The sequence below is a fragment of the Parus major genome, chromosome 7, assembly GCF_001522545.3.
Source record: "Parus major isolate Abel chromosome 7, Parus_major1.1, whole genome shotgun sequence".
In the NCBI taxonomy this organism is placed as follows: domain Eukaryota; kingdom Metazoa; phylum Chordata; class Aves; order Passeriformes; family Paridae; genus Parus; species Parus major.
This window is the reverse complement of record NC_031776.1, coordinates 36,243,794-36,263,872: the sequence shown is the minus strand read 5'-3', so window position 1 is coordinate 36,263,872 and position 20,079 is coordinate 36,243,794. Positions and strand designations below refer to the sequence as shown.

At 47.1% G+C, this 20,079-nt stretch overlaps 1 protein-coding gene across 5 annotated transcripts in view; it reads left to right on the top strand.

Moving 5' to 3' along the window:
* The first annotated feature begins 6 nt into the window (after positions 1-6).
* CACNB4 (calcium voltage-gated channel auxiliary subunit beta 4) overlaps positions 7-20,079 on the top strand; it is a 46,615-nt gene continuing 26,542 nt past the window's right edge. For all 5 annotated transcript variants that reach the window (XR_001522761.3, XR_001522760.1, XM_015634556.1 and 2 more), the window contains exon 1: positions 7-109. Coding sequence is in view for 3 of the 5 variants with exons in the window: in XM_015634556.1 (XP_015490042.1) it covers positions 65-109 (45 nt within the window). In the remaining 2 variants the exon portion in view is untranslated. The remainder of the gene's footprint in view (positions 110-20,079) is intronic.

Sequence of the window (20,079 nt, the reverse complement as noted above, 5' to 3'; positions counted from 1 at the left end):
CCCCGCCGCCTCACCGCGCTCCGCCGCCGCGCTCCCCGGCCCTCCGGCCCCTCACCGGCTCTCCATGTACGACAACTTGTACCTGCATGGGTTTGAAGACTCGGAGGCGGTGAGTGCCGCGGGAGCGGGGCGGGGGGCGCGCAGACCCACACGGGCGGGCTGGGTGTCCGTGCTGCGGGCGAGGCACCGGCGGCTGTCCCCGTGCTGCCCCGAAGATGCCGGGACGGACTGCTGTGCTTCCCTAGGGAATTCTCGCTCCAGAACGGTTCTGTGGCAGCACAGAGCCCCCGGAGCCGCGGTGAGGGGCTCGCTTCGGGAGCCATCCCCGGCGGTGTCCGGGTGGGTGCTGTGGGCGGCCGGAGCACGGCCGGGGTTGCCGCGGCGATGGACACGCCGTTCCATATTAAACAGGGATCCGTTACATAAGGCGTTGTGGACAGCTCGTAAAACACACCGATAACAACATAATATAGAGTGTACGTCAATGCAGACGTATGTATGGTATGATGTGGTGTCCTCAGGAGAATGGATGGGTCCTGTAGGGCTTCGGATGAGGAATTTTTTCCTGCCTGTGTCAGTGTTGGTCTGGAAGTGCAATCCCTCTTAAGTGTCGCCTCACTTGTTTTAGCATCCCTTTATTTCAGGGATCCGTATTGACAAAGTGCAAAATTGACATAAATGCAGTGCACCATGTTGAGAGGAAATGCTGTGTATTGGAATCCTTCCGAACTGGGTATTTGAATTATTTCAAAACTGTGCTGCTTAGAGGCTTTGGGTTGGGTTGGAAGGGTTTAAAGCTCATCTCACGGGCAAGGAGACCTTCCACTATCCCAGGCAGCTCCAAGCTCTGTCCAGCATGGCCTTGGACACTGCCAGGGATGAGGAAAAGCTTTGGGTCAATTTAGAAACTCCTGCCCTTTTGATGTGTGTGTGTTAACTCTTCCTTTGGGCTCCCTCTCGCTGCTGCTGCTCACAAGCTGCCAGGCCAAGTGCAGATGAGTGTGTTGGTTCCTTTAGGGATGTGTTTTGGGATCCCACTGGATGTTTCTGCAAACCAGGCGAAGCGTGAGTCCTTGGGAACTGTTCTCCCTCCCGAGTTTGTCTTGTGCTGGTTTAATGTCTTTCAGCAAAGACTGTGCTCTTAAGTAGGCAATTTAAAAGCGCAGTATTAGGGCTGAGAAAACCGAGTTGCTGGGTAATGGTTGGTGTAGAAAAAACGCGTTGCTTATAAAAGTTCATCAGAGAATGCAGGTAAATGTGTGATGCATTTAAAGGTGCTTCCCAGATGCTCAGCTCTGTGCATTCCCACAATGTCAGGGAATTGGAAGGGACCTCTGGAGATCACCCAGCACAACCCCCTGCCAGGGCAGGGTCACCTGGAGGTGGTGACAGAGGAATGCATCCAGGTGGGTCTGGAATATCTCAGGAGAGGGAGACCCCACACCCTCCCTGGACAGAGCTCAGTGCTTGGCCACCCTCCATGGAAAGAAGTTCTTTCTCATATTGAGCTGGAATTTCTTGTGGTTTAGTTCATATTTCAGTAGACCCTGGTGATCTCAAAAATGTTATTTGGGAAAAGCAGCTTTAATGGCACCTGTTGCACAAACATCTGGGTTATGCTGGAAGAATTGTGTTTATAGTTGAGAGGAACTTGGTCTTTAGATGTCCACTTGGGAGGATTGGGATGAAGAAGTAATTTCCAGATTCCTTAATACTCCCTTAAGCAGTTTATGATAATGCAATTTTACAGCTTTTTAAATTTTACAGTCTCTCTGTAATTGAGAATGCTTTTGATAGACCTGATTTCCAGAATCACAGGAATAGGTGAGAACCTCCGTCTCCTTAATAAAAACACCCCAAATCCTAAAAGCAATTTGGATCTCCCAGTTGCATGGAAAAACTGGAGGCCATAAACCCCAAAGGCTCAGGCACAAAGCAGTTAAAATTCCCCAGGTGTCTGTTTGCTTTATGCTCCTGAACCACTTGCTTAAAACATTAAACCTTATTCTTTTAGCTCCCAACTCAGGGATTGAGGATGCCTGCTGAGACAATATCCTGGCAAACAGGTAGTGGGTCACATGAGTGCCACTTTCTGGCCAGAGAGAAGCAAGGGAGAGAATTGAAAACCAGAACTGTGGTGGAATTCTGGTTCCCTGCGGTGAAGAGCAAATGACAGCGAGCGTGCAGAGATGAAAGCAGGGCCTGTGCATTGTTCTGGGTTAGGACCTGGAAGGTTCATCCGAGAGCTGGAGCAGCCCTGGGCTTGGATGGGAGCTGGGAGGGAGGGCTGGTGCTAATTGCAGCGCTTCCAGCAGGGAATAAACCACAGCCACATGAGTCACTAGCACGGCAACGTCTGCCTAAAGTGGGCATTTGCCCTCATAAAACCCATCCAGGCACGTGTGCAGAATGCAGCTTGGATTTGCATTAAAGGCAGAAGTGAGCAGGCAGTGAGTGGCACTTATCCCCGGTAAACATGCTCGCTCTTGGAAAGGTACTGTAAAATTTATAGCTAATTTCTCCTGATTCGCTGCTCAGAGAGCACCAGGAGAAGTGTGCAGGTGAAATTTTCCTGTTAAAACCGTCAACAAATGTATTTTTGAACAGTGAACAGGTATTTCCATGAATTTTGTAAACAGCAACTCTTATGATAATGTGTTTGTGTGTGTACATATATATAAAACATGCAAAAATACCACTTTTATTGATGGATCTATAAAGAAATGAGTGTGTGCATGGTATTACAGTCCATTACCAGCTGTGATGATTAACGTGAAGTAGATGATGCAGTAGCTGGTGTGAGGCTTTTTGGAGGAGGAAAATTACAATGCTGATGCCGAGAAAAACTCCTTGTGATTGTAGCTAAAAAGTCATTTCCAGGTTTGGGAAAAGAGGAGCAGGGATATGGAAGTAAGCAAGTTCTGCAGGGACAAGTGTGTTTGTCAGGAGCACAGAAAGATGGAGAGTGCATCACCCTAGGGAGAAAGATTTTTGCCTTGTTTATTGTCCTGCCTTGTGATATTTTTATTAATTCTTTGTGTAGTTCTAAACTTAAATCCTTTTGGGAATTAAAGCTTGTTTCCCTTGTAGGGAAGTATTTCACATTCTTGATCACAAGAGGATATAAAAGCCCATTAGCATAGGGCTTAAGGCAGTGAGATCCCCTGGGTAAGGAAATAATAAATGAATATTTTTTCACCTTTCACAGCTGGGAACTCGTTGTGTGTCTGTGCTGGGGAGAGATTGGGATGCTGCTCCATAGGCCAGTCCAGAGTTTCTCTTTGATTTTGGGAGAGACTCCACCTTTTTCAGAAACAAACTTCAGTGAAGCCTTCCCATAAGAAATCACATTTTTCTTCCATAAAATTACGTTTCCATTAAGGCAACATTTCATTAAAAAATGATCTACAGAAGTTAACAACAAATACCCTGTGATACAGAGTCCATCCCAGCCCCAGGAATAAAATCTGCCTCAGGTCAGTGTTTTGCACCCGCAGAACTGGCAGAACAGCCCCTTTTAGGTTGTTTGCTTATTTTTATCTCTTCAGAACAACACCTGAGCATGTGAAACACCTTTCCTCACCTCTCAGGGTGCCAGTTCAAGGCCTGTCAGCACGTGAGAAGCTTTATCTGGGATGCTTCAATGGCTTATCTGGGAAGGGCTGGGATAGGGAAGTTCAGCTCAGCCCTGCATCAGGCAGGGAGTGAGCAGGGGGTGGCTGGAGTGGGGTCAGGGAGGGGCTGGGCAAGGGGTCAGTGTGGGGCTGGGGTCAGTGAGGGGCTGGGCAAGGGGTCAGTGAGGGGCTCTGGTCAGTGAGGGGCTGGGGTCAGTGAGGGGCTGGCACAGGCAGGGCCAGGAAGCCCTGGGAAGGCTGGGAATTGCCAGCCCTGGGGTCCAATGCCTGCCCTGGGACCCAGTGCTGGCCCCAGGAGCTGGTGCCAGCCCCATGCCTTTTCCCTTGGCCATCCAGTGCCTCCCAGGCAGGGCAGCTGTGCCTCCTCCTGTCCCAGCTGTTTAAAAAGGCACAGGGCTGGCACTGGCTCCGTTCCTCTCATGCCTGTATCTTCCACCTGGGATTTTGGTAGGGAAGTTCCTCCTGAGGTATTGATTGGATTTCCATGTGGTGCCTCTGACCCCTAAAGGAGATGGAAAGGTGGCTTTGCTTGCTCTGTGTATCCCTGTTGTAGATTTTTTTTTTTAGTAAATGCTTTTACTTATTTTCTCTTTCCCCAGCATATCCTCCTCTCCTGAGCCATAGATGCACCTTCTTTCCCAGACCACTGTTTAGCTCTTTGACCCATCTCTAACCCTGCCTGGCATCCCTTGGCAGTTCCCATCCCTGCATCCACAGCCTCCCTCCTACAGCTGGCACCAGTTCTCCAGGGAAGCAGGACTTTGCTGTTCTGCTGTATAAGCCAGGGTGATGTGCAAGTTCAGACTTTGTCACCAAGACTTAGACAAACTCTTGTGCTGGGATTCATGCCCACAATGGTATTTTAGATTCTGAAGGTCCTTTGGTGTTTATAGGGGCTAAGAACCAGTGAGATCAACCCTGGTAATTGCTGGTCCCAGTTTGCCATAAAAAAGGCCATGAGCAGGGCTGTGTGTGGTGCTGCATTATTCCAGGCTTTGTCTCCAAGTTACCCCATACAATTCTTTGAGAGCATTGCTGAGAATTTTTAGGAAAAAGTCATTGGAATGATGGGAAAACGCATTCCATTCACCATGTGAGTGGTCAGCACAGTGTTTTGAGGACACTGTACTCCCCTGCTTTTTCAGTGACATTATTCCTCAAACCTGTCATTCCTTCTGCTCCAGCATTCACTTTTCTCATGGCACCTGAGACAAGAAGATCTCCCTGTGCTGCCCAAGCAGGAGAAGTGATTAGAGAAAAACAAACCTTGGTAGGGAAGGTCATATCCAAATATTGGTTGGATTTGTGTCTGGTGCCTCTGTGATGGCTGAAGGGGGAGGAAAGGTGGGCTTTTCTTGCTCTGTATGTCTCAGTTGTTGTGGGTTGAGTAACAATCAAAATGTGTATTTAGGAGGTATTTTCATGCTGTCTCTTCAGTGATGGTGTGCTGGGTTTTGCTTGTTCTGTAGAACATCTTTGTACAACAGGCAGCTGAGACCAAGCAGAAGCTTTATCCAGCTGCCAAATAAAACCTGGGGCTTGCAGTGGGGTTGGCTAGAAAGGTTTCAGGGGTTATTGGGTGTATCATGTGCACAGGGCACCTCTGAGATTGTCAAGCTGAGGGTTGGTAGTTGAGATCTGATGCTGTTTTTACGTGTCTTGATGGATTTTACAGGCAGGGACACCTTCCTGTATCCCAGGTTGTATCCTGTATCCGAGCCCTGTCCAGCCTGGATTTGAACATTTCCAGAGATGCAGCAGCCACAGCTTCTCTGGGCACCCTCCCAGGGAAGGATTTTTACCATGGATGGCAATGTGAACTGGGAGAAATGTTTGCAGTGGTTTGCTGGAGACACCCAGCTTCTCTTTGAGCTTAACTGTTCTTAATTTGCCCATTTCAATTAGTTTCTAATTGTTTAATCCAAAAAGGCTGAGTGATGTCAGGACCTAGGCATGCAGGATCTTTTGCCTCACCACCTCCTTACGTGCTGCTTGTTTATGTAGGATTTTTAGTCTCAAATGTGTGCTAAACCCTGCCTTAATTGGGACAATAATCAATATTTTCAGACAAAAAGAGATTATCCTCTGCCCATCATGTCTCCTGAATTCTCATTGAAATTTGGCTTTTACATGGTCAAAGCTTTTGTGTGTTTTTGACAGTTTCAAATCTGTTTTCATTTCTATTAGCCCTTAATAGACTGCCTTGACTAATGAATCCTCAGCTGCCCAATATTTATCTTGTGTGGAAAGGGCTGCCTGCGGGGGTTGGAAGGTGGTTTATTTGGGGATTTGCTGGGATGGTTTTGCTTAGGTTTTCCTCCTAAAATATCCAGAGTTCTACTACTACAGCATTAGCTATGCTTGCCTTGTTTTGTGCCCTTGTGAGGATGGTTTTCTGTCTGACTCAGATCTTCTGTTTGTTAAATGCCACATTGTGATTTGATAGTATAGTAGTCAAATAAAACACTCAGTGGGAATCATAAGTCACTTTTATAAATTGCTGCTTGCTGTTTCCATAGAGGTGCTTTTTTTATACCAGAAATACATTGAAATGGAAAAGGAAAAAAAAAAAAGAGAGAAAAGCTTTGAGTCATCTAAACGAGAAACATAATGAGGAACAGGTAACAGAAATAGATAATTTTAATTTTGTGTTTTCAGTTCCAGCTGCAGGTCAGAGCTCAGCCAATGGGCCAGGGTGTGGTTGCTAAAACTCTTGAGTTCACCTGGAGCACTAAAGGTGTGGGATTGACTGTGGCTTTATCCTGCTTTTGGATTCCTTCTGCTCAACTCCTGGCTGGCCGTGGAGTGCAGCCAAAACCACAGGGCCCTCTCAGCACTGTGCTGCTCCTGGATTGCAGATTGCTCTCCAAATTGCCCAGGGCTTAAGGAAATGCTGCTGCTGGGAAGTGGAAGCAGCTCTCCCTGGGCTCAAGGGCATGGGAGGGAGGAGCGTGGCTCTCAGTGCTGAAGGAGCACATCATAGAAATAATAAATAACAAGGGGACAAGCTTAACCTAGGATTTGTTGATGCCATGGCTTGCTTCCCTATCTCCCAAAAACATTCTTAGCTTGGGAGACTCTGAGATGTTGGATGTTTTCCCTTGGAGCATGCTTTTATATAGAGATAGGAGAGCCTGATTTTCCAAATCAGCACTTTACCCAAATGCAGATTGCTTTACAAACAGGACAACTGCTCATGGTCATTTGGAATCCAGTAATTAATTCCAAAATGTCACTTAGCTGGAGGAGTGCTGAGTTCCGTGGGGATCGCAGGTGGTGTCAGGATTTGCTTGCAGCCTCTCCTCAGCTCCTGGTTGGTATTTTTCCACAGTGCTTTGGCACTGGTTTTCATGCCAGCAGTCAACTGGTTTCAGTTCTACAGCGTCTTCTTTTGCATGTCCTTTCCTTCTTTCCATACCTCAGCATAAATACCCATTCAGGAGCAATATGTGGAGCACAGTGAGCATCAAATAAACTGGATTTTTGATTTGGAGGATATTCCAGTGTCCAGAGCCAGCCAAGCTTTTCCACCAGCACAGAGAGCTGGAGGAGGCCAGGGGTGCCTGACTTTGTGAATGCACAACACAGGGCGTAAATCTGCTTTTTCTGGTTCTCCCTAAAGAATTGTCAGAAGGGGTTTAAAGTGTCCTGAGGAAAGGACTCAGAAAAGGCAGTGGTGGCTACAGGCTCTGCTCTGCTCCTCAGGAAGATTCTGATTTTCACAAGGGCAGGGGAGAGGAAGAAAACCCCAGGACAGGAGGACAAGGGGCTGCTTTTCTGATTTAGTTGGTTTGGGTTTTCTTTCCCTAAAAAGTCACATAGGACAAAGGCTCCATAAGTTACAGGAATGGAGCTCTTTGGTTGTGCTGCTTCACCAGCCTGGGAAATGCAGCCTGGCAGGGATTTGATTTATTACAGCAACAAGGGAGAAATGATGAGGAAAAACCACTCCCTATCATCGTGCTGAGTACTGGAGTGGTGAAGTGTGTGTTTGAACAAGCTCCTAACGCTTCATATAAAACTTCACAAGCCTTTCTATTCTGAGAGAATTCTGCTTATACCAAATACATTTTCCCTGTGAGCCCTCCCTTGGTTTTTCCCTGTGCTGGGACATTTCCCTCCAAATGGACTCTGCTCAGCTCATTTGTGCTTTCTGCTAACTCCCAGGGGCTGTGTGTCCTTGGTAGAGTGGCATCAGAGTCAGTGATGGCACTGGGAGATTAAATTGCAGAATTTGCATTGGCAGAAATGCCCTGTTTCCCTGGGAAAAATGTTGCTGTAGGTGCTGTGCTGGGTGCTCTCGGTGTGGAGGAGGCTGGAGGATTTATTTTTTAGTAGCAATGTCTTTTATGGCCAGAAACAAACCCTCAGCCCTCATGGGACAGGCTCCAGGGTGGGGTGGCCAAGGATCCTCCCTGTCCCTTTTCCTGTTCACAGAGCCAGGTACAACCTGAATACCCCTGATCTAAGAGTTCAAACTTTATTTCAGTAATCTCTTAGAATAAGAATAAAATCATGTCTCTAATGGTTAGTGGGTTATTTCCCTGTGCTGCTGCTTTATAAAAGTTTCCTTTCCATGCATGATTTCTTGGCAATATTTGAACCCCCATTCCCACTGTGGTTGGTGGATTCCCTGAAGAATCTCTCTCTTGCTTGGGAAAACGATGTGTTCTGACAAATCAGCAGTTAATCTGTGATATATAGGTCATGAGATACTGTGATAAAATTTTATGTTCCAGGACAATTAGTGGTGAGCTCATCAGGTCCTGACAAAACAAGCCCCAGCATCACACTTGAAACAGGGATGTTTCAATATTATGCCAAATAACTGGAAAATCTCACCAAGGAAAAAAAATCCAGTGGCAGCTTGGCCTCCCAGCAGCTCCTGGCACCCAGGGCTCCATCCTGAACTGTGTGATAAAGCTCAGGAACAAAGCTGCCACGCTCCAGGGGTGACAGATCCCACAGAAATCCGTGTCCAAGGGACACCACGCTGGGGAAGGAGGTGGGATTCTGCAGGCTGGGGCTGTTCCCACCTGCCCACGAGGCTCCAGCTGGATTCAGGGAGTGTTTCTCCAGTGTGGGACACAACCAAGCTGCCAGCTCACGTTCTGTAACCAACATTACTTGAAGTGAAACGTGCTGAAGCCTCTGTTGGGACAAGAAGAGTGGGCAAAACTACTTCAAAGTGTATTTATTTCCAAAGTTTCTGACAAGTAAGAGAAGTAGATCCCCACCGTGGTGCTTGTTGTGGTTAAAATGTTCTCAAGATGCTTTTGCATCCAGGAATGCTGGAACTGAAACCAGGAATGCTGGAACTGAAACCAGGAATGCTGGAATTGAAACCAGGAATGCTGGAATTGAAACCAGGAATGCTGGAGCTCTGCACTTGTTATCGATCTCCTACTGGAGAATGAACGGGGTATTGACAGATGGAAAAACAGACAAATGAGTTACACTTTGCCTCCCTCCGTTTTTCCATGCTAATTACAGCTGTCTGTTGATTTTCACTCGCTGCCCCAAGGAGCAGAGTGGTAGGAAGTGCAGGAGTACATTGCTGAGTAGCTCCTGTGTTCTGCCTGCAGTGGATTCATTTCAGGAATGCATTAAGTGATATTTCCCTTTAATAGATCAATGTAAACATCCAGCGTGAGTGGGAGGCTGGGAGGAGAGGAGTCAGCGCTGGAATATTTCCCATTACACATTGAGAATTCAGGCACTGGTGCTGGATATGTAGAAGTTGTTTGGAGGCCTTAGGCCTTCAGACTTGCCATTGGATGTCCTTTTAGTGCTGAAGCTGAAGGTGTTTTGTCTGTTAGAACATTTAAACACCTTGCTAGATGTTTAGCTTCACTACCCTGTACTGAATATTTCACATAGGACTCTTTCCTTTTTGTTGCCTTCCTTGGAATCCCAGATTGGTTTGGGTTGAAAGGGACCTTAAATCCCATCCAGTTCCATGGGCAGGGACATCTCCCACTGTCCCAGAGCTGTGTCCAACGTGGCCCTGGACACTTGCAGACATAGCACAGCCAAAATTTCTCTCAGCAGTGCTCAGATGTAACACACAAACCCATCAGGTTCCACAGCCTCTGTGTTGTCTGCAGGAGGAAGCTTCCTGTGATTTCTTTTTCAGGTTCTCTGCATGCAGGGGGTACCTGCTGAGGGGGAAGATGCCTTCAAAGGGAAGTAACTTTGCACAGATATTTTGTGTCTTCCTTCACAAGCAAGAATTTAATTTATAAAAGATGTATGAGATCTCTTTGGTATCAGAATCGAACGTTTTACATTCCACAACAACATGTAATTATTCATAAAGCTTGTCTGCCTTTCTTCTGGATGTTCTGATCTCATACAGGTAAAGAAATCCCAGTTGTATCCTCAGAGTAACAACCACAACAGCACAAATAAATACAAACACTGCAGTGTTGTTTTGCTGAGAGCCGATCAGTGAAGAGATCTCCAAAGGCATCACAGCTTTTACAGGCTGCTTTTGCTGAACATTTTCAAACCAATCTAAAACCAGAAGCACACATTCCTTTAAATCTGAAATGAAATGTAGTTTTCAGAGGACCTGCACTGATGTATTTCATTAAAGTGCAGCCCGAAAGTCCTGATGGCTGCACGTTCCTTTCAGCTGTTAAATAATTCCTCCCTTTGCCTTTTCACCCAAGTGCAGTTGCTGCATTAATTGCAAAAATATATAAAAAAAAGGAGAAAAAGCCACTTCCAGCAGCTGGGAGCTGAAGCAGCTCTCCCCCATCACAGCATTTCAGGAAGGCAGTGAGCAAAGTGTTCTCCCAAGTGGCTGCTGCAGCGGGTCCTGCTGCAATCTCTGGAGAGCTGAGGCTCTCTGGGAGGGATTTACGTTCGTTTTTTTCCGCTCCTTTCTCTTCGAGAGTCCCTCTGTGCCTGGAATTGTAATGGTGCTGCCAGAGGGGAGGAATGAGTTCCATCCTGCTCCTCTCCGGTTTTCCTGCCGGCACATCCCAGGGAGCTGGCCAGGCTGAACGGACAGCGCTGCTGGGGAGGAGGAGCAGCCTCCCTCAGCACGTTTTTCCTCTCATTTATTGATGTCCCTTAACTAGTTTGGGGATGTCAGCAGTGTGCCTGGCATACAGGTGGGGAAGGGGATGTGTCAGGGCAGCTCAAGAGAGATGCAGGCACAAATGTCAACAGGAGCCAGCTCCAATCCCGGCTGTGCCTGTGATGCTCTGTGCTCACTCTGCTCTTCCCTGCTGGAAAAGATGTACAGGAATGCAGGAATCATAGAGCAGCCTGGCTTGGAAGGGACCTCAGAGCTCTTCTCCTTCCACCCCGTGCCATGGGCAGGGTCACCTTCCACTCCAAGCTCTACAGAACCTTGCAGGCTGCCGGGGATGGGGCAGCCACGGCTTCTCTGCAAGGTCCTCCTGGAGAGGAGGAACATGAGCTGTGCCTCCAAGGAAATCAGGATTTTGGACTTTCCCTCTGCTGTGTGCCATTGGTGGGGCTGGGGGAAAATCCTCCTTTGGGGATGGAAGGTGAGGCTGGGTGCCCAAACCTCACCTTGTCCTTGTGTCCATGAAGATCAGGGCAGGAACACCATCCCCTCCCTGTCTCAGGAAGGTTTGGGAGGCTCATCCCTTGGTGGGAGTGCTGGTTCAGAGGGATGATCACACATGGGAGGTGCTGCTGGAGGTGCTGCACAGGGATGGGGAGGCCAAGCACGGCGGGGAGCTGCTCTGGCAGGGCAGCACACGAAGCTGGAGGAGCTCCAGAGCAGGAGCAGGGACAGCAGTGTAGGAATTGGATCATCCTGCAGGTGTGTGATGTGGGATGTGCACAGCTGAACACAGCCCCAATCCCACAGGAGCCATCGACACTTCCAGGGACAGAGCTCCTGGCATGGGAAACACACGGCAAGGAGGAGATAACAAACAGTTCACGCTAAAACACACCAGAAAAATGGGAGTTTAGCAGAAGCCTTTCCTTCCTTCAGGAATTATCCTGGAGCACGGAGCTCTCCTGGCTGTGTGTCTCCTGCATGGAGTGCTGGGGATGCACTGACACACGGCCTGTGTCCATCCCCAATCCCTGCTGGGCCTGGATCAGTGTCACATCGTCCTGCTGGAAATCTCTGCTCCAGCAGCTGCAGTGCAAGGGGAGGGCTCTGGCCACCAGCAGCAGTTTGGTGCTGGGGGCTTTGCTTTGTTCAGCCCAGGGCAGAAAGGGAATTATTTGGGAACTTGCTGAAGTTCAGGCATGTTTTGTATTGACATCCTTCCCCCTCATGCTTCTCTTCCTCTGGAAATGGCTTTGCATCCGATGTCAGTGAGACACTTCCCTGGCCAGGGGAACTCACTCAGGGTGACATCAGCCACCACCCTCCAATTTTGGGATGAGTTCCTTACTTGGGACTTTTGTGCTCTGGCTGCTCTTCTTGGAATGTTTCCTTCCTCCTGCTGGATGCTTTTCTGTTCCTTTGACCATTCCCTGCCTTTTTGATTGCATTTCAGTGCAGATTTATAGGCCAACAGCAGAACCTTTGACATTTTCTTTTGGAGCTCTGCTACAGTATCCCAAAATAAGGGCAAAGCTTTTTTAAAGGTTTTAAATCTTGTCCAGATTGACAGATTCCACTTCTGACAAGGCTTTCTTTTTTTTTTTTACCTTCTTTCAGCAAAAAAAACAATACCCAAGTGTTTAAAGTTGTCCTGTTTGCTCCTGCAGATTTGTGTTTACTGGTGCATGTGAGAACTTGGATGGAGAAGGAGATTTTTGCGCAGAATGAGACCATCAGGGTCTTTCTCAGTTATTGCTTGTGCCAGATCAAAGGGGTTGTGAGTAAGAAAGTGATTCCTAAAGGATTTTTTTCTCTTGATTAGAATGCTTGTTGGTCACTGGCAAGAACGATTACTAAACTATTGTTTCTCCTAAGATATTTCATCAGTAATCCATTTTAACTGGAGCCAGTTATTAAAAAATAAAAATAAAAAAAATCTTTGAATTTTTAATATTTAACTCTCTAAATTACTGTCAATCATCAAATTCCATAACAGGTTGGGTTTGAGGGCCCTGATGACCAGATAGTCATAAGAATTTGGGAAAATACGTTCACAATGTGTGAAAAAAAAGATTTATGGTGGCTGGAGTTGAGATACAGCACAAAGTTCTGTCTGTTCCCTCCTCCTGCATTTGCATTTCCCCCTGTCATTACTACCTTCCCATTTATCCCAACAGGGAATATACAGAGAGACTGTTTTGCCAGTGGCATCCCCAGATTCTTTTTTAGAATCTTGGCTATTTATTTGTTCCTGCTTCTCATTTCCCAAAATAACAGTTGATTGTTTTTCCTGTGTTTTGTTGGTTCTCACAAACCACCTGGGAATACCTGATAACAACAAGTCCCTCTCCCAACAGTGTTTTGTTTTCAGTGTGTGGAGCAATATCCGAGTAGGAGCAGATATGGAAACAACAAAATTGTCGGTGGGGGATATTTCCCCCCATTTTATGCCAAAAACCAACCAGTTTTGGGGGAGCAGGTGGGCTCAGAGTGCTCTCAGAGCTGCAGGATTTGGGCAGATCTGCTGGAATTGAGCCCACTGAATTCCCAGCCCTATCCCTGTGAATTCCCAGTGGGCAGCAAAGTCCTAGAAAGTCCTTGGGCTCCATGGTTGATTACAGCAATTAAGGATCATAAAGTGTGGCTCAAATATTACCTCAGCAGGTGACAGCAAAATGTCTTTTCTCTTGTATTTTGCTCTCAGCACGTTGAGTTTTTCGATTGCAAGGGCTCAGGGGAAGGAGTTGCTATTTACAGCCTGTACAGCACTGGGAAAATTAGGGCTTTTTCCTCCTAAGATATTCCTAGCCATCCAGAAGAGCTTCTTGGAGGTTTGGGCAGGTGGTTTGATTTGCTGCAAGAAAAGTAATTGGAGATCATGGCAGCTACTTGGGAAAGAGAAGAAAAAAAAGTACCAAAAACAAGAGTAGAAAATGTAAAATAAAATAAAATGCTCTGTTTGTAAGCCTGATATATCAGTGTTTAAAGCAGCTTCTAAACCTCTTGGTTTGGAAGCTTTTGGAAGGAAATAAAACCTTAACATAGCACAACATACCCAGCCTAGGCCCAAACTCCATCCATTAAGCTTGGATTAAATTAAGCAGCGTGAAATTCATTTCAACAATGCCCTCCCAGCATGTGACAATTCCTTCCCTTTCACTGCCCAGCGTGAACATTTTAAACAAAGTCATTTTCCTATAATTCTGTTGAAGATGGGAGTCTTCTGGTTCTGTGATTCTGTGACGTTCTAAAGCACTTCTGTTGGGAAAAAAAAAAAAGTAAAATAAATATTCAGGGTTATTTTGGTTGTGTAAAGCCTGATGGTGTGGGAAGTGGTGACACCACTCTAGAAGAAAATCAGGACACTGTAATCATCAAAATCCTTAAAAAAAGATGTATATTCTTTAAATTAGCTGTTGGAATTAGGAAGAGCATGCACTGAAAGCAGACAGGTGGCAAGGATCTTCTCAACAGTGAGGAAAATTCCACTTCATTCCTCACATGTAGAATACCCTGAAGGTTTTTTGTGCTGCATGTCCCTGCTTTGGGGACTGAAGTATCCTGAGTGTGTTTGAAAGAGATGGACTGGTTTTATTTGTTGGGAAGTTGAAAAATCATTTCAGCTAATGAATGGGTGCTGCTGAACACTCCCCCAGGAAAATAAACTGAATTTTTTTCCTTTGTTCAGCCTGGAGAGGAGAATGATTTGGGGACACCTCTCTGTGTCCTTCCAGGGATCATAAAAGTGAGGGAGAGGGACTGGGGATGAGGGATGGAGGGACAGGACACAGGGAATGGCTTGGGGATGGATGGGATATTGGGAAGGAATTCCTGCCTGGGCTGGAATTCCCAGAGCAGCTGTGGCTGTCCCTGGATCCTGGCAGTGCCCAAGGCCAGCCCAGGACAGGGGGAGGTGTCCCTGCCCATCCAGGAGTGGCACTGGATGGGATTTAAGTCCCTCCCAACCCAAACCAGTCTGGGATTTTGGGATTTTGTGGTGTCTGAGAGCGGTGCCCGGGCAGAGCATGAGCAGGCCCTTGGCACAGGTCAGCCTGCTGCTCCCAAAGGTGACCTGGTGCCAGGAGAGCCCCAGGGACAGCAAAGCAAGCATGAAACCAAAAGGGAAATGGAGATAAACTGGAACAGAGCGAAGCAAGAGGAGAAATGGGAGCTCATCCCCTTGCAGATCCCAAGTTAAATATCCCTGTTGCAGTAACAAGGAACTAGATGGAGGTGTGATTTTTATTTTTATTTTTTAAGAAATGATCCACCCCTGTCAGCAGGAACTCTCCATGGCAGGCAGCACAGGAGGATGATTGGAGGGTGGTTTAGGAATACACCACGTTATTCCAGTACTTCCTGGCTGAAGCCTGCATGTCTGAGGGAATGCTGTGGCAGACCACATATGGCAGCCACAGATGCCTGTGTAGTTGGGAGGATGATTAAGTTTAGTTTGGGGGCAGTATTTGTAATTTTTTTTTTTTTTCTGGAGACTTATGGAACATTCTTGACTTCCCAGCATGTTATGTGGGACAGACACCGAGCATCCTCCTCACAGCAGAGCTCATTTCGGATACCAGGTGCACTTTTATTATCAGGTTTCATCAAACCCAACAGCAGCAGCTTCCCCAGAGCCTTGGGAAGATCATTCAGTGCTTTCAAGAGCTGAAGTAATTAGAAAAAATAAAGCAGTGTCTCTGTGCTGTTGCAGCTTTAGTTTGGTGCCTTTTATCATGGAAAAATAGCACCTTTTTTTTCTCTCCTGGGACTGCTGAATAGCTCTCCTGAAAAAGAGAGACCAGCTGCAGAGAGAGAAGCAAAATTCAGGCTCGAGGTGTTCAGGTGTTGATTCAGTCCCAGATCTCACAACCTGCATTTGGAATAAAGCACAGATCAGAGCATTCCCAGGCAGATCTTTGCTGCTTTATGGCTGAACAAAAATATGGAATTTGAAAGGTTTGTGTGTTCAAATTTTGAACATTTTGTTGGGTGAAAACCACCTGAGCCTGTAGCCATCCCTGTGGCTGTGATCCTCACCTTCCCCTTGGCTCTGAGCCTGCAGGAAAAGTGCTTTGGGTGTTATTTTGTGTTAAAATCTGAATTTTTAACCTGTGAAAAAGGAAAAGTTCAGAGCAGCTCATCTATTCTCTAACCACTACCTCAGGCTTTGTGGGTACCTGCAATGCCAGCTAAGCAAAACCTTGTGCCTTGCATGTTCATTTGAACATTACCAAAAGAGATGGGAGTATTTTGGCAGTAAATAGAGATATATATTACCAGTATTTTTTTTAAACTCCATTTCTTAAATGTAGCAACACAATCTGTGCTGAACTGAAGGCAGCTGGAGAAAGGAGATAGACTGCAAGATTTGAAATCCAGGGGGAAAAAAAAAAGAGATCAGGAAATGTTGGAAGAATTGCCCTATTTTCCAACAATTAGTATTCCCAAAGAAAAAAACATGTTCTAACTACCTAGTAATTTCCAAATTGCTGAGACACCTAATGAGTTGTTTTAAATAAATTTACCAAACATATAGAAGGAAATAATTGCTGAGCATTTGATTCTGAAATCACAACTCAGTGCCAAGCGGTTGTGCAGCTGCCTCGTGTGTGTTGGGAAGATTCAGCAAGAAAATCATTTGCTTGGGAGCTGAACCTTGTCCTGGTTGGACTTCCAGTGCCACATCCACATGGGAATTCTTGCAGAAGTCCCACTGAACCTCTTTTTCTTCCTGGATTTCCATGTTTTTAACATTGCAGGAGCTGGAATGGATTTTGTAATTCGAGGGGGATGTTACTAATTCCAGAGGATATTAAAGCAAAGCAGGGGCTGTGTGATCTCTCCACCCCTTTCCACATGGGAATAACTTTGCTTTTCCTGCTGCTCCTCCCATGGAATTCTCCCTCCAGTCTGGGCTAGGACTCTGCAGTATTTTCCTGGGCACACACAGATTTTCCTGGCCCTGGTTTCCATTGCAGCACAGCAAGGTTTTCATGCCAAAGGAAGAGATCCCCACTGTTTTGTATTTGCCTTTTAATTAATTACATCACCTGCCCAGTAATTAAATTTAGCTGCCCACCCTGAGTGCTGGGATGAGATGAGCATCAACTGTGGTGGCCACTGGTATTTAAAACATGGGGGTTTCTTAAATCCTCAACTTCTGGTTCTTGTTTTCATGTAAAAATGAGTTAATGCTTATTTTCTGTGACCCCCATCTCCATGACATACTTCTAGTAGTAACCTGTGAGTTAAACCTGCTCTTGTGCACCTGGACCAGGGAGATCTTTGTGTTGGGGCTTGGAGTGAGCTGCTTCCCCAAGGAATGGCTCTCCTGTGAGTTTTGTGGGGTTTTTGAAGTGATTTCTGGAACATTGGTGGCATATGGCAGCATATGGCCCTGCAGCCATCCCTGTGCCTGTTTGTTCTCCTTGTGCTGTGTCAGGAGCTCTGTCAGGTCTCTGGGAACTCGTCAGGGAGGGATGTGGCCTCGATTCCCCCGGGAACTTGCAGAGGGCTGAGGACACTTGGGCTTTTTTCCAGTCGAGGCTCCAGTTTGGGATGAGTTTGCCTTGGGGGAAAGGGAGGATGGGCTGATGAAGCTTCCTGCCAGTGAAAGGGCTGGGAGAGCTGGGGGTGCTCAGCCTGAGGAAGAGAAGGCTCTGGAGGGACCTCAGAGCTCTTTGCAGGGCCTGAAGGGGCTCCAGGAGAGCTGGAGAGGGACTGGGGACAAGGGATGGAGGGACAGGAGCCAGGGAATGGCTCCCAGTGCCAGAGGGCAGGAATGGATGGGATATTGGAAAAAATTGTTTTCTGGGAAGGGGATGAGGTTTCCCAGGAGAGCTGTGGCTGCCTCTGGATCCCTGGAAGTGCCCAAGGCCAGCTTGGACAGGACTTGGAGCAACCTGGGCTTATGGAAGGTGTCTTGGTCTGGAACAAGATGAGCTGTGAAGTCCCTTCAACCCAAACCAGTCTGGGATTCCATGATTCCATGTCTGCTAAAATATTTTAGTTGAGCTCCTGGCCAATTTAAAAGCATTGAAGTGACCTCTGGTTGAGCTGTTTGGTCTACTGGGTAATCTCAGAGTTCGGCATCAGGACAGGACCTTTGGGATCTTTGGGAATTTGGCTTCCTGTGTCTTGCAGGATGAGAATGCCTTGAGTATCCAAAGACCTGTGGGGAAGCTGGGAGGTGCCAGGTGGGATTGGTGCTGGGGAAGAAGAGGAGCACAGGAGAAGAGGGTGGAACAGGAGGGGTTTTTTTCCCTGTTGTTTTTTTTTCCATTCCATGCTGTCCCCAGCTCGGATGTTATTCCATCTCCAGCATTCCCAAGAACTGGCTGCCTGGAGGAGAGCTGTGTGACCTGCCAGCGCCGTGGGTGCAGAATGAGCTCTGTGCTCCTGCACTGCCATCCCTCATTTCCCAGCTGAGCACAGGAGAGTGTCTGAGCACAGAGCTCTCCCTGCACCACTCTCCCTGTGTGCCTTCACATCCCAGGATGCAGGAATGCATCCCCCTGCAGTAAGGCTGGCCTCATGGAGAAGGCAGGAGCTCTTGGTGAGCAGAGATGTTTTCCCAAAGGCTCTCCAGGTTGGGATAGACCCCACAGCACCCTAAATCTTTTCAGGAGAGGCTGCCTGTCATCTGGCTGATTGGAGCTGCTAATGGATCGCTGCTTTAATTGCATGAGCAGTGTGACAGAGCATTCCTTAGGGATGGAGGGACAGCAATCCGGAGCTGTGGATTTATGGCGCTTGGGGAAAAATTATTTGCAAGCTCAGTAAGTCTTTATTTTTTAGCTGTAACAGCTAAAGGTTGATTATTCCTTTAGTGAACACAAAGGCTGGATGTTGTAGTGTCCAGGAAGAGGATTCATGTCACCTCTTCCTCCCTAAAATGCTCCCATTTCCACCCTGTCCGTCAGCCTCGTGTAAGACCAGTCAGTGAGCAGGAGAATAAAAATAAACAGACCCACTGTTCTTTCTGCTTTACCCTTCTCCCTGGTGTTTTTGGGATTGTTTCAAACCCTCCATGTTTTTTGGTAAGCTGAATTACGTTAGTTGATGAGAGAGGGAGAAAATAATGAATAAATTGCACAAAAAGATGGATTCACAGGAACCCAGAGTGTAAAGTCTGTGAAGTAAGCAGTGAGTCTTTCATTGCCTTGAATAATGTAATTATCTAGAAAATCCTGTTTCTTTCAATTTGCCAAATCTGGTGTTACTTGAACTCATTAAATCCCCACTTGATGAAGTTCCTTTGTCTCCCAGAGGGTCATGGGATTTGGGTTAGATAAGGGTGGAATTGATAATTGGTCCTCAAATATTATGTGTAAAACTGTGGGCACAGGTGATATCCCCAAGTGACCTGGCTGCTGCTCTAAGCAATGTGAAAATAAAGCAGTTACAGGGTCTTTTTATAGAATCCCAGAATCACCAACGTTGGAAAAGCCCTCCAAGATCGAGTCCAGGCTGTGCCCAAACCCTCCCCTTGTCACCACCTCAGAGCACTGAGTGCCACGTCCAGTCCTTCCCTGGACACCTCTGGGGATGGAGACTCCACCATTCCCTGGGCAGCCCTTTCCAGTGTCTGACCACAATTTCCATTAAGAAAATCTTCCTTTAGGAACCCCTTGGTGTACAAAAAAAGATGGGAAATGGCTTTTTTTTTTTTTTTTTCCCTCTCATTGCCTATTGCAGTTTCAGCAAGTAGGAGCTGTCAGAGCAGAACTCGCTGCACTTGGTGCTGAGCAGACAGCAGTGTTTGTGTTGGATTGTTGGGCAATATTCTGTCAATATCCCACAATATTTCTGGCAATAATTCTGATCTTCAATCAAACATTTCAAACAGCACCCAAAATTCAATACAAGTTTGGCTCCTTTTCTGCCCCTCTTGCTGCTATTTGCAGAACGGTGCCTGGTTTTCAATGTGATGCTGCAGCTCAGCACCATGTGAGTCACAGTCCTGGGGCTGCATCTTCCAGATAAGCCATTCTCTGTTTGGAACAAGTTGGGAGAGCCGGGATCATGCGGATGTGATTGTACCAATCCCTCTCACTTGGCACACAGGCACTGCTCAGCCTGGCAGAGCAGCCGGGGGTGGCCTGGCAGCGTCAGCTGCTCTGCCTGAGGCTGCTTCTGACAGCAGTAAATAAGTCACTGTTCAAACACACACCAGTAAAAACCAGTATGGGCTCTGCTCCTGTCCAGTTCCCTCGCTGAGCTACATAAAATAATATGTATATATATGAATAAACAATCAGCAGTGGCCCAGGGGTGCCCAGGTGGGCAAGAGCTGAGCCGGTCCCTGAGCGGGCGCTGCTGGGGCACCTCCCGTGCTGGGGACAGCGCTGGGACAGGAGGGACACTGAGGGGCTGGAGAATTCCTGAGGGAGCTGGGAA